The sequence below is a fragment of the Nomascus leucogenys genome, chromosome 9, assembly GCF_006542625.1.
Source record: "Nomascus leucogenys isolate Asia chromosome 9, Asia_NLE_v1, whole genome shotgun sequence".
Classification (NCBI taxonomy): domain Eukaryota; kingdom Metazoa; phylum Chordata; class Mammalia; order Primates; family Hylobatidae; genus Nomascus; species Nomascus leucogenys.
Genome location: NC_044389.1, coordinates 87,538,565 through 87,552,736, shown reverse-complemented (window position 1 = coordinate 87,552,736; position 14,172 = coordinate 87,538,565). Strand labels below are relative to the sequence as shown.

Below are 14,172 nucleotides of genomic sequence, written 5' to 3'. Positions count from 1 at the left end.
ATTTATTTTTTTTAATTTTTGTACTGGGATGCAGTTAAATTACTTAGAATCAGTTTGGTCCTTCTATGTTTTGATTTTAAGCATTTTTAGATGAGGTCAGAACAGCCAAATTTACTCCTACTACCAAGGCAATACAATTATGAATAGTATTATGAAGTCTTCTCCGTCTGGCTGGTATGATCAAGAACTATTCCAGGTCCTGTGTGAGATCAAGGGATTATTCTGCCTGCTTCTTCTGATGGTTCTTTCCCTACCTAGCCTTGGCAGTTTTTTCACATGCATGTGCTGTTTAATACTCAGCTGAAGACTGGATCAGAACCCTCTGCAGGTCTCTAGGGCTCTTCTCAATAACATTCTCTCCTCTCTGGTATTCTGAGTAGTGAACTCTCGTAACCTTGGCCTCTCCAAATTTTGAACTTTGTCTCCTTAATACAGAGATAATGCTGGGTGTGTTTGGGTTCCTACTGCCTACGCTGGAGCCCTAATACTCTCTTCAGGAAGTAAACTGGGGTATTTATAGGTTCACCTGTTTACTTCCTTTCTCTCTGGTGCCACTGTCTTTTGAATTTCCTATTCTATATCTAAAAACCATTGTTTCATATATTTTGTCAGTTTTTTCTTAAATGTGTAAAGGCATATCTAGTCTCTGTTTACTCCATCATGGCTAGAAGATGAACTTGCATTATGATAAAAGTTTGTGGTGGCTTCATATTATTTACTGTTGGATTCATATATGTATTTGTCTATCTAACGTCATAAAACTTTGGCCAAAGGAAAATGAAGGTACCAACTACTCTTTAACATAGATGTGTGCTTTGTGGCTGTTCCGTTCATGCTGTGGTCTAGTTAGCTTTATTCTGTTCCTTGAACAAAAACAGATGTACAATCAGCTAGAAATTACATTTATGCCATCTCCTAAAAAATACCATGCAGGATTTTGTGAATGAATTACTGGAAATCCATCTAAATGTTTGGAAGACAATTCTAAATGCATAGCTTTCTCATGGTCTAAGGTTGTGCTGTTCAATATGGTCACCATTATCCACATGTGGCTGTTTTTGTTAATTTTTAAATTAATTTAAACTCAATTACACTAGCCATGTATCAACTGTTAAATAATAACCACATGTGGCTAGTGCCTATTACACTGAATAGCATAGAGAATATTTCCATCTTCATAGAAAGCTCTCTTAGAAGCATTTGTCTAAAATGTCATCTTCATGTATGATAAATAGCACATGATTTTGAGATTCAAACCTGCTATTTCAGGTCTACTGTTAAATTGTAAGGCAGGCATAGAAAAGACAGAGCTAAATATATGTCTACTGGATAGACATGAAGAAAGGACATTTAAGTGGAGAAAACTGAAGCTCTAATTCCATGGGACTGACAGAAGAGATGCTGTGGAGAGCCCACTAAACTTTAGCAATAAGACTTCATGAAATCAAGGAATAAAGCAAGGAAGAATATTCAGATGTGATAAATAGAGATAATACACTCCGTTGGTGAAAGGAGGTAAAGATCAAATAGTAGGTTTTATGACAGCATCTATAACATCAAATGGTCTTCCCATGTACTGTGTGGAAGCATCACATGGCTATTATTTTGATCTCTTAAGCATATTAACATACATGGATGAACATTACCAATGGTACTACCATGCAATATAAAAATATTTTATCCATTCAGAAGCATCTCATCCATTTACAACTATTAATTGACTTAATTTATCTAGATATTACATCAACACATTGTTTCATATATAAAAACACATATTGGGAATTACATCTACTCATCTTGTTATAACTTGAACATTTTTGATGGCTTCATATTTTGGGTACTCAAGTTTTAGGAAATGTATAAAATAGTTTCAAGTATGAGACAGTCCATAATAAGAATCAAGGGAGCAAAAAGAACATCAATGCTTTGTTATTCTGCCTCTTTCCTCAAGTAAAGCCATTTGATTAACAGCACCTATTAAAAATTCATTTAATAGAAAATGACCCAGCTTTAAATCTAGCAATATAGACTCATTCACTTCTTTATTTTTATAGCTTGATTTGTTTCAGAAGTTCTTGCTGAGAATTAAACTTTTACAACAGTATCAAAGCACTCCTTATACTTTGTGATACTAGCTAAACAAAATAACAGTATTAATCCAACTATTAATAGTGTTTAAAACACTTTTCACAGATATTCATACACATTTCTAAAAACATAATTTATGACATAAAATAACTTACAAATAGACCATCGTTTAATTTGCCTCTATTGTTCCAACCAAAAAAAAAAAAAAAAAAGTTTGTTTAGGACTGTTAAAGTCCACAGTGGAAAAGAAGAGTAGCTAAATCATTTTAGGATTAGTCCCTTGTCCATGTCTGCTGTGTAAACTAATCTAATCCCACAAGTAAATGACAGAGCACACATCCCAGAGCCCCATACCTATTGCTCCTGTATACTCTGCTCTGGGTGTCTTCTCATCACTCCAGCTTTCCTCCGTCCATCCATCTCCCTCTTTCACTTTTCCTACTCCATTTCTTCTACTCCCTCTCCCAGTTCTTACTTCATTGGCTTCTCTTCCTCCACTCATGCCTAAAATGATTGATGGCTCCAGAATCCCATCATCAGCCCTTTGTCCTCTTTATAATCTCTACTTTGAAAACCTCCTTTCATTCCTACGTATTCAACTTTAAGTCAAGTCCTGCCAGCATTCTGACTCTCAAATCTACAGTGCTAGCCTGAATTTTTCTCCTGATTCTCCATCTATTAACCTCGAAGCATGTCAAGCCTAGCATGTCCAAAATTTTGATATCTTCTCCCCATCCCAAAACTTACTATTTCTTACCGATTTCTGATACTAGTTAATAGAACTACCGGTCCAAACTGGAAATTTGGTGGATCTCCAAATTCTCTTCACATCCATACATCTAGTCACCAAGTTCTCTAAGCTCCACCTTAGTTGGTGTACATACTTAATTCCTGCCATTTCTTTAGGTCCTTAAAATCTCTTGCCCAATGATTGCAATAGCTTTCTTCTCTCTCTAATCTTACATAGATTTAAGTTATATTTCCCTTACTTGGCTTTTAAGTAAATTTTTCAAAATATAAATTAAATCACTTTACCCTTCCATCCCCAACACGCACTTGAAACAGCCCAATGGTTACCTACAGAATAAAGTTCAAAGATCTTTATTTAGCATCTAAGGCCGCTTGTGACATCTAGTCTACTTTCAGGGTTTTTTTAAAAAAAATTTTTTTAGAAATGTGCACATACTTCTATTCCAGCTGGAATTGTATAATTCTAAAATTGCTATTTATTTTATATGTCTCTGTCTCCACTAAAGAAGGAATTCTTTTGTTTTTTGCTTTTTTTTTAGAATCTGGGTCGTCTTTGTCACCCAGGATGGAGCACAGTGATGCAATCATGGCTCACCACAGCCTCAGACTCCTGGTCTCCTGGGTAGCTGGGATTACAGGTGTAAACTACTACACCCAGTTAAAGATTAAATTCTTTTTCTTTTTTTTTTTTTTTCTTTTTTTTTGAGATGGAGTTTCACTCTTGTTGCCTAGGCTGGAGAGCAATGGTGCGACCTCGGCTCAATTCAACCTCCACCTCCCAGGTTCAAGCTATTCTCCTGCCTCAGCCTCCTGAGTAGCTGGGATTACAGGCGTCTGCCACTACGCCCAGCTAGTTTTGTATTTTTAGTAGAGACAGGGTTTCTCCATGTTGATCAGGCTGGTCTAGAACTCCTGACCTCAGGTGATCCACCTGCCTTGGCCTCCCAAAGTGTTGAGATTAAAGGTGTGAGCCACCGTACCCTCACCTTTATGTTCCCAGTGACTAAACACAGTGTTTGGTTTGTAATAGACTTTCACTTAATGCTTTTGTTGTTGATGTTACCGAAACAGTGAAGATTTTAGTTTTTTGCCTTCATGATGAGCAATTTCTGACAGAATCATCTACCTGTCTTAACTAGCTATAGTTTAGAATACACATGTAAAATAGAAAAAAAAATGTTTTTGCTTGGTGTATGAAGTCAAGGTCAAACAAAAAAGGAAGATCTGGCAAAATCTGACACATCTGGACCCAAATATGTATACTTACAATGTTAGTCTATGCATAGCTTTACATGAGTATTTGTAAGACTATAAATTCTTGTGAATACTCATTTATACTTAGAGACTTGCAGTAAAAATAGGTAGTTAGAACCTATAGCTTGGGCCACATAATTTTGATGTAATCTCCATAGTCTGTTTACAGAAACAAAATTATTCATATGAGAACAAGATTAGTAGATAGAACAGCCTGTGACTTTTAAAAGTGCTTTAAAATGTACTTTTGTATAATTTTCATATACTTGAAACTGAACACTGCAGTGGTTTCAACAATTAAGAGGAAAAGTTAGAATAATATTTAAAAATAATTGTTTCAAAAATATTTTTAGACATAGGTAGGTCATTAGTAACAAGTAAGTTGTTACAATCGCTGCCAATGATTATTTAAACTTACCTGATTATTATATGCATCAGGTGCAAGTTTCTTATATGTTGGTGCCATAAGAGTGGACAGGTTTTGCAAATGAGACTCCAGTTTCTCTTCCTGTATAAAGTGAATAATTCTACATATTAAATTCTAAGTCCATTTTCTCTATGTAAAAGAGACTATTGGTTAGATTATTCCCCTTACATTTTGAATCCCAAACACAATACACGGTGCTTTATTACTAAATAAAGCATCTTTAAAACATGACTATCATTTTATTGTATATGTGCTAGTAAATATCTAGCTATTTGTTTTTTTCATAAGATTGATTTTCTAACTGCATGCGGATATTTTGCATTTTACACATACAAGCCTGTGCCAGGAGTAGGGTTAGGGGAATGAAGCCGTATGGTCTTAAAGAGGTCACACTTTTTAGCTACCAAGGAAGATGAACTATTAAAAGAACTTATTTAGCTTAATTTGTCTATTATTTCTAATCTTTCTTTATATTTTATGCTTATAAAGGTAGTATTTAAAAAATTCGAAATGATCTCTCCATAGAGCAACTAAAATTTACTGGACACTTCAAATATGGATAAAATGCTTCAGAACTTGAATGCAGGATATATGAAAACCTTTGCAGAATTTACTTGAAAGGGGAAATGCTCAGTTACACCCCCACCTGCCCTGCTCATGAAGAACAGATTTTCCAAGTAATATGCTGTTAAAAAATGGTAGGTGATCATATTTAGCTGCTCCATTTATACTTAGAAGTCTTCATTTCAGATTGATATTTCTCTAAAAAAAAAAGTTGTGAGACATAACCACCTGGCAGAGATGTAAATTTTAGAAGGTGAGGAGGTTTCTGAACAGAGCTCTCCTACCCAACAGAGGCAGTAAGTTACTTGGTATCCTCTGGATTTGGTTTACATGAAACCTCATGAAAGTGATAAACATGTATCACTTGATAAAACAGTAGTTAAAAAAAAAGTTATCTGTAGAAAATTAAAATGACAGCGTGCAAAATCAGTACTTTTCATTAAGTTATTAATGTTCTTGTCTTATGAAATGATGTCTCACACATTTAAGTAAAGTTTAATTATTGAAAACATCCTTTAAAAAACTTACATTGTGATTTCAGGAGTTTTTGCACTTGCTTTATTAACTGTGACTATAATAGTAGGTGAAAGCTTAATAAGGTTAACAAATTCTTCATTTAAAGGGACTCATCAATGTTATAATATCTATAGTATGGAAATATTTTAATTGTATTTGAAATTCAAAAGATAATTGTAAGTGTATAGAATGACTGAAAATGTGGTCATATCTAAATGCTAAATATACTGAGGTTTTCTAATCATTCAATTAGTACGGAGACAGTCCCTGACCTATAATGGCTTGGTTTTTTTTTTTTTTACTTTAGGATGGGTTTACTGGGGGTATTAATGGATTTTCAATTTACAATGGATTTATAGGGATGTAGTCTCCTCATAAGTCAAGAAGTATCTATATTCTAGACTACATGCCACCCAAAAGTTGTTAAATTTATCAATTTGCAAATTATATTTTAAGAAATACGTATTCTAGAGACAAGACAAAAACCAATGACTTCAGTGAGAAATCAGTGTCCATTTATTTCCATTACAGAGTTATATTAAAATCTAAATAAGTTTTAGTTACTTAAATGCATTCATTACAGTGACTTTAAATTATTTGAATCTCATTGCACATAAATGTGACTAAAAATGGTCTTTTCTGAATGTAGTACTTATGTAACTTCCATAATTCAGAGTCAGAATATGAAAAACATCACCAATTCTCATTTAGTTTTAACAATGAAGTGACACCCCTTTAAAACTTTGGAATTAACATAAAAGACCAAAGAGGAAGTTTTTGTTGCTCAAATTTTGTCTATTATTTTGGCATAATATGATTATTATGCCAACTTAACAAGTAGTGTGTATCTATAGTTTGGGAAAAACTTTGATTAATAAGAGCTTACCAAGATATGTCATATGGTTCACTTCATCTATGCTAATGAATTCTCTATGAAAAATAAAGTGATTATACATCAGGAAGTAAACAAACCTCTTTTGGGTCATCCCCAAGCAGCTTAAACTTCCTTGGGATCTTGCTTCTGGCAAACTTACATCCATTGTAGTACATGCTCCATGAACAACCAAAAGAGAAGGAGGCACCACAGGTTTCTGGATCCAGCCCCTGACAGGCGCAAGTTCTCCTGAAAAATCAAAAGACCAAATTCATTGCTATGGATAGCATTATATAGGCTTTGCAGCTGATATTCTAGGTGTCTATATGCAAAATGAGTTTGAAAAGAAGTCTAATCTAACTCTGTATTAAGCTGTGGCATAACCACACACAGAACTATTTCAATTGACTTTAAAACAATTTTATTGCAATATAATACACATACAGAAAAGTGCACATAATTTTACAGTTTACAAATGGAAAATACCCAGGTAAGTAGAACCCACACTAAGAAACAAAATATTTACTATCCCCTGGAATTTCCCCTCATTTTGCCTTTCAGTCACTCACTGTCTGTCTCCCTAACGGTAACTTCTCTAAGAATATAGTAGTTCTGCCTATTTTTATGTTAATATTGCTTTCTTTTTTACAGATGAGGTCTTGCTATGTTGCTCAGGTTGAACCTGAACTTCTGGGCTCAAGCGATCTTCCCGCCTCAGCCTCCCAAATAGCTGGGACTATAGGTGTGTGCCACCATCGGTGGCTTGTTTTGCCTACTTTCATACTTGATATATACATAGGTATATGGAATTATATAATATAAGCTTATTTGTATCTGTCTTCTTTTTCCATTATGTTTGGGATATCCATCCAAATCACTGCATGTAGTTGTACTTTATTCATTTTCATTGAGTACCATATTCCATCTTACAAAAATGTGACAAATGAATTATTCTGCCATTGATGGGCATTTGAGTGCTTCATAGTTTTTGGCTAAAATACAGTATTACAGCTTTATAGCCCTAGTTCGATATATCCTAATGACAATAAACAAACATACAAATAAGCAAAGAAGAGATAAAACAACTTACAAGAAAAAATATTCAGGTAGCACTGTAAATTAGTTTTAAATTAATATATGTATATTGTGATGTAAATAGTTAATATCAAAAACCAAGAATTTCAGTGTACAAGAGAAGCAAAACAAAAGATAATAATACTCTGTCAACTATGAATAGGAAAAAACAGTATGAATTAATGATTTGAGTTAATCTCAGATTTTCTTTCTAAAAAATAATTACTTCATGTATTTGCCCATTAAAAAAGCCTAAAAGTAATGACATCTCTGTAGCAGGGAGCACATCTAGACACTGATTGTGATCTCTAAATATAATTTCCCATCAAAATCTCTGAAATTTGAGAAGATTCTTGCCATGCATTTATTCTATCATTCTTACAAACTATATTAAATGGTAACTAAACAGTTGATGAGGAAAAGTCCTGTAAAGCATTCCAGCTAATAAATGCAAAAGGAATATTACAATTAGAAATGATCACTTTACACATGTCAGCAAAAATGGCAGAATAAGGATCTCTGAAAATTTTATCCTCCATAAAAGCAAAAAGTACTGATAAATATTGTCAGAATCAGCTTTTTCAGATCTGGAAATTAGCAAAAAGCTTGCAGCAATATAGGGAGAATTTATTCAAGGGAAAAAAAGACAGGATTTCAGTGAGAACAGTGAGCTCTGTGGTATTTTAACTTTCCCCACAGCTCTATGGTAGCCTTCAAATCAAAACAGCCCAAATTTATTATGAAAAGCAGCAGCCAGGCTGCCACTAGAGGCCAGATTGGCTGGATATACTCTAAAGTCCCATTCACAGAGACCTTACATTATTTGACCTATTTGGTAGTTTCCTGGAAGATCCCACTAGTAAGGTTATCTTTACTTTATCTAACTTGGAGTTCACCTAGTGTGAAACACCTTTTCCACAGAGGCATTTGTCAAACAATCATAGGCAACTGTTGAATATTGTCATTGACTGAGGTGTAGCTAATAACTGGAGCAAAACATAAGATAACTAAAAAAGCTTACAAGTAAATTACCTGGGAAATGAGATGATCCATAGGAGGTTTTGAAAATATATTCCTAGGAATTTAGAAAGCCACATGCAAATGTAGGGCCCACAAAAGACCTGAGAAAGCCCTAACCTCTCACCACAGTCTAACCTTGAGACTCTGCACAAGCAGGGAATAAAAGCTAATCCAGAGCTGCAAATAGCCTGGCTGAGTGTTGAATGCATGCCCCAACACACATACAGACCCCTTTGTCAAAGACTGACTTATTGGTCTCAGGCACCTAAGGAATTCTGTCTAATCCTTAGCTGACCTCTAAGTTAACCAGGCAAAGACTTCGATGGCTATCTATGAGAAACAAAACAAACTTTATAGGAGTAGTTAAAAGAAAAAGAAATAAACAGCAACCACCAGAAACAGTAACATATTCTGGGCAGGGGGTAGAATCTGATTTTCAGATTTACCAGATTACATTATTTTATTTTTATTTTTGTAGAGACAGGGTCTCACTATGCTGCCCAGGCTAGTCTTGAACTCCTGGGCTTAAGTGATCCTCCTGCTTTGGCCTCTCAAAGTGCTGGGATTACAGGCATGAGCCACTGCTCTCAGCCATTACATTAGTTTAAAATGTCTAAACAATTAAGAGAAACAGAAACAAAGTATGGCCCATATAAAGTAGTCAATAGAGGCTATTCCTGAAAAAGTCCAGATATTAGGCCACTGGACAAAGACTTTAAGTCAGCTATTTCATGTATGCCCAAATAATGAAAGAAAACTGTATTTAAATAACTAAAGTAAGACTACAGCATTTTATTAAATACATGAGATAAACTCAAGAAAAAGATAATATTAAATAGAATTCTGAAGCTGAAAGTGTAATAACTGCAATAAAAAATTAGAGGGGTTCAATAGCAGAGTTGAAAAGGAGGGAGGGGAAAAAGGGACTTGAAGATAAGTCAATTGAGATTATTCAGTCTGAAAAATGAAAACATAAAATTAAACAGAACCTCAGAGATCTGTGGAAGACCATAAAGCATACCAACATAGACACAATGAAGGTCCCCAAAGTAGAGGATCAAGAATAAAGAATAGGAAGAATATTTGAAAAATAATGGCCGAAAACTTCTCAAATTTGATGAACAACATCAATCTACATGTCCAAGCTCAACTAACTCCATGTAACATAAACCCAAAGATATGCATACATATAAACATCATAACCAAACTGCTGAAAGCCAACAACACAAGAAAATCATGAAAACTGTATGATTATCATGTATGAAGGATTCCCAATAAGATTAATAACTGATCTCTGATCAGAAACAATGAAGACCAGAAGGCAGTAGAATGACATAGAACCACAAGAAAAAGACTGCCAACCAAGAATTCTGTATTTTGCAAAACTATCTTTCAGAAATGTATTATATAGGATATTCTCTGATAAATAAGAGTTTATTGTTTTGAGGCAGGTCCTATAAAAAATACTAAATGTGTGCTTCAGGCTGAAAGGAAAGGACACTAGACAGTACCTCAAATACACCTAAGAACTTAAAGATCACCAGTAAAGATAATTACATAGGTAAATATGAAATCACATATGTATTTTTGTTTGTAACTATTTTTCTCATATTTGATTTAAATGACAATATCGATCTGATTTAAAATATAAAACAATCTGTGTTAATGGGCATAAAATAAATAAAATGTAATTTGTATAATAGCACAGAGTAAAAAGAGGGAATGTAGCTATACGGGAACAAAGTTTCCTTATATTGTAATGAAATTGGTATTACTTCAGACTAGCTGTTATAAGTTAGTTGTAATCCCCAGGGAAACCATTAAGAAAATAACATCAAAAAATTTAGTAAAAGACAAGGGAATTAAAACAGTACACTAGAAAATATCTATTGAATACAAAAAAAGACAAGATACAGACAAAATGGCAGACAAATCCTACCTTATCAATAATTATGTTAAATGTATATAAATTGAAAAATTAAAAGGCAGAGACTAGTAATATCAATTTTTAAAAAGATTTAACTATACAATATCTACAAGATATACACTTTATAATAAAAAGTTCAAGCCATTAAAATGATGTAACAAATGTAAACATATATGTAATCAGCAACAGCACCAAAATACATGAAGCAAAAAATGGCAGAATAAATAGATAATTTACTAATCCACTTTCAATAATGGCTAAAAGTAGATAGAAGATTAAAAAGAAAACAGAAGTTGTAAAAAACACTATAAACCAACTAGGTCTAACAGGCATCTATAAAACATGCCACCCACCAACAGCCGAATATACACATTCTTCTCAAGCACACATGAAACATTCTCCAGGATGGACTGTATGTCAAGTTATAAAACAAGTCTAAATAAATGTAACACTGCAAAAATTGTCCAAAGTGTGTTTTCTGATAAAATTATACATGAATAACAAGCAAATTTGGGTAATAGGTAAAAATATACTTCTATATAGTTAGGAATCAAAAAAACATGATAGAAATTAGAAAATACCTTGTTGTAAATGAAAACTCAACATACTAATATTTTATTGGATGGAGCTAAAGCAGAGCTAGAGAACAAACTTCTAGAAAAACACAAACTACTAAAATTGACTCAAGAAGAAATAGAAAATCCGAATATACCTACAACAGGTTAAAAGATGTAATCAACACTACTTAGATCTGTCAGAGAAATGAGGTCACAGGGAAAATCACTGCCCTCAAAACCGAGGAAACAGATGGATAAAAAAAGAATTACAACTTACTGGAGCAGAAACCTCTGTAGGAACCAGTGTTGGGATAGGAATATCTGAACTATAATTGATGAATTGCTGGAGGTTCAGTGTGAACAACTCCAAAGGCATCCAGTCATAATAGGTTCCTCACAGTTTTGTGAGTTTTCTACATTCAGGAGCCAGATAAGGTTCTCACAATGAATACTAAAGAAAAATCCCTTCATGCTTCCATAGGAGGAGGGGAAAACAATTTTTGAAAATGCCAGATACCATTCTATTCTTCTTAAAAAGTTCTGCCATCAGGCTAGGTGTGATGGCTCATGCCTGTAATCCCATCACTCTTTGGAGGCTGAGGCAGGCAGATTGCTTGAGTCCAGGAGTTCAAGACCACACTGGGCAACATAGGAAAACACCGTCTCTAATAATAATAAAAAAATTAGCCAGACATGGTGGCATATGCCTGTAGTCTGAGCTACTTGGGAGGCTGAGGTGGGTGATTCACTTGAGCCCAGGAGGTCAAGGCTGCAGTGAGCTGAGATCATGCTACTGCACTCCAGCCTGGGCAATCAGAGTGAGACTCTGTCTCAAAAACAAAGGATAATAAAGAAATATTATGAACAAATGTGCCCACACATTTAATAATCAAGGTGAAATGGACCAATTCCTTGAAGGACACAACTACCAATATTTATGCAAAATAATAATCTAAACAGGCCTATATCTATGAAAGAAATTGAATCAGTAATAACTTTCCAAAACAGAGTACCAGACCCAGATGGTTCATTCTGATTTCTACCAAAGTTTTAAGGAAGAAATTATATCAATTCTCTACAATCTCAGTTAAGACAGAAGCAGAGAAAATACTTCATAACTTATTCTATGAGGGCAGCATTACCTTAATACCAACACCAAAGTCTTTACAATAAAAGATAACTACAGACTAATAGCAACCATGACCATGAATGCATTCATAAATAATGTATCACAACCATGTGGGACTTGCCCCTGGTATGCCAGCCTACTTCAAAATTTGAGAATCAATTAATGTAATCCATTTCGTTAATAAGCTAAAGAAAAATCATATGGTAATATCAATAGGTGGAAAAAAAGTATTTATAAAATCCAACACTGATTCATGATTTTCAAAAGCCCCTCAGTAAATGAGGAAAAGAGGGGAACTACCTGAACCTGATAAAGAATATCTACAAAACCATACAGCTAACATATTTAATGTTGATAAAATTGAAGATTTCCTGCTGAGATCAGGAACAAGGCAAGTATGTTGCCTCTGACCAGTGCCTTTCAACATCATACTGGAAATCCTAGCTAATACATTAAGACAAGAAAATAAAAGGTATACAGATGAGAAAGAAGTTGTCTTTGCAGATGACATGATCACCTAGAAAATACAAAAGAATGACAAAAAAAAACTGGATCTAAAGTGATTATATAACATGGTTGCAGGAAACAAGTTTAATATACAAAAGTTGATCACTTCTCTGCATACCAGCAATGTACAAGCAGAATCCGAGATAAAAATACATTATCATTAGCCCCCCCAAAATGAAATATTTATGTATAAATCTAATATGTACATGGTCTATATGAGGAAAATGCAAAATTCTAATGAAGGATATCAAAGAAATAGATGTTCCACGTTCATGGATAGGAAGATGTGTATTGTCAAGATGGCAGTATTTCTAACTCAATCTAGAAATGCAGTGCAATCTATCAAAATTCCTGCAAGATTTTGAGGATACTGACAAACCAATTTTAAAGTTTATATCGAGGCAAAAGACCAATAAATGACAGTATATATAGCCTTTTCAGACTGGTTTTTTTACTTAGTAATAGGCAAAAGAATAGCCAACTCAATACCGAAGGAGAAAAACAATGTCAGAGGACTGACACTACACGATTGCAAGAATTACTCTAAAGCCTAAGTTAACAAGCTGGTGTGGCATTGGTGAAAGTCTAGACAAATATAACAATGGAACAGAATAAAGAGTCCAGAAACAGACCACTTAATTATAATCAATTGATCTTTGACAAAGTAGCAAAGGTAATACAATAAAGCCAAGATAGTCTTTAAGAAATGGTACGGGAACAACTGGACAACTCCACATGCAAACAAGTGAATCTATACATAGTCTTTATAGCTTTTGCAAAATTAATGCAAAATGGGTCACAGCCCTAAATGTAAAATGCAAAACTATAAAATTCCTGGAAGATAACACAGAACATATAGATGACCTTGGGTTTGGTGTTGACTTTTTAGATACAATACCAAAAACATTATTCATGAATTAACTGATAACCTAGACTTCATTAAAATTAAAACTTTCTGTTCTGCAAATGGCACTGTCAAGTGAATGAAAAAACAAGACACAGACTGAGAAAAAATATTTCTTACTCTTACTGTCAATCAAGCTACTGTGCTCTGTGTTACTCAAAGGAGTTGAAAACATTTGTCCACACAAAAACCTACATACTTTTATAACAGCTTTATTCATAATTGTCAAAACTTGGAAGCAACTAAGATGTCTTTCACTATGTGAATGGATAAATCATCTGTGATAAACCAGACAATGGAATATTATTCAATGCTGAAAAGAAATGAACTATCAAGACATGGTGGAAAATTTAAAAGCTTATTAATAAGTAACAAAAACCGGTCTGAAAAGGCTACATATACTGTATCATTCCAACTATATGACATTCTAGAATAGGCAAAATTATGGAGATAAAAAGATCATTGGTTGCTAAGGGTTAGTGAAGTGGGAGAGATAAATAGGTAGGGTACAGAGGACTTTTAAGGTAGTGAAACTACTCTGAATGATACTGTAATGGTGAATGAGTATCATCAAACGTGGA

At 34.0% G+C, this 14,172-nt stretch overlaps 1 protein-coding gene and 1 long non-coding RNA gene across 2 annotated transcripts in view; one reads left to right on the top strand and one right to left on the bottom strand.

The window, feature by feature from the left end:
• TET2 (tet methylcytosine dioxygenase 2) overlaps window positions 1–14,172 on the bottom strand; it is a 131,105-nt gene that overhangs the window by 11,641 nt on the left and 105,292 nt on the right. Inside the window, exons 7-8 of the mRNA XM_003257463.4 lie at window positions 6,572–6,722; window positions 4,511–4,600 (exon numbers count right to left, since the gene is read on the bottom strand). Of these exons, the coding sequence (XP_003257511.2) occupies window positions 4,511–4,600; window positions 6,572–6,722 (241 nt within the window). The remainder of the gene's footprint in view (window positions 1–4,510; window positions 4,601–6,571; window positions 6,723–14,172) is intronic.
• The window catches only part of LOC105738253, a 191,895-nt gene that overhangs the window by 97,424 nt on the left and 80,299 nt on the right, over window positions 1–14,172 (top strand). The gene's annotated exons all lie outside the window — the stretch shown is intronic.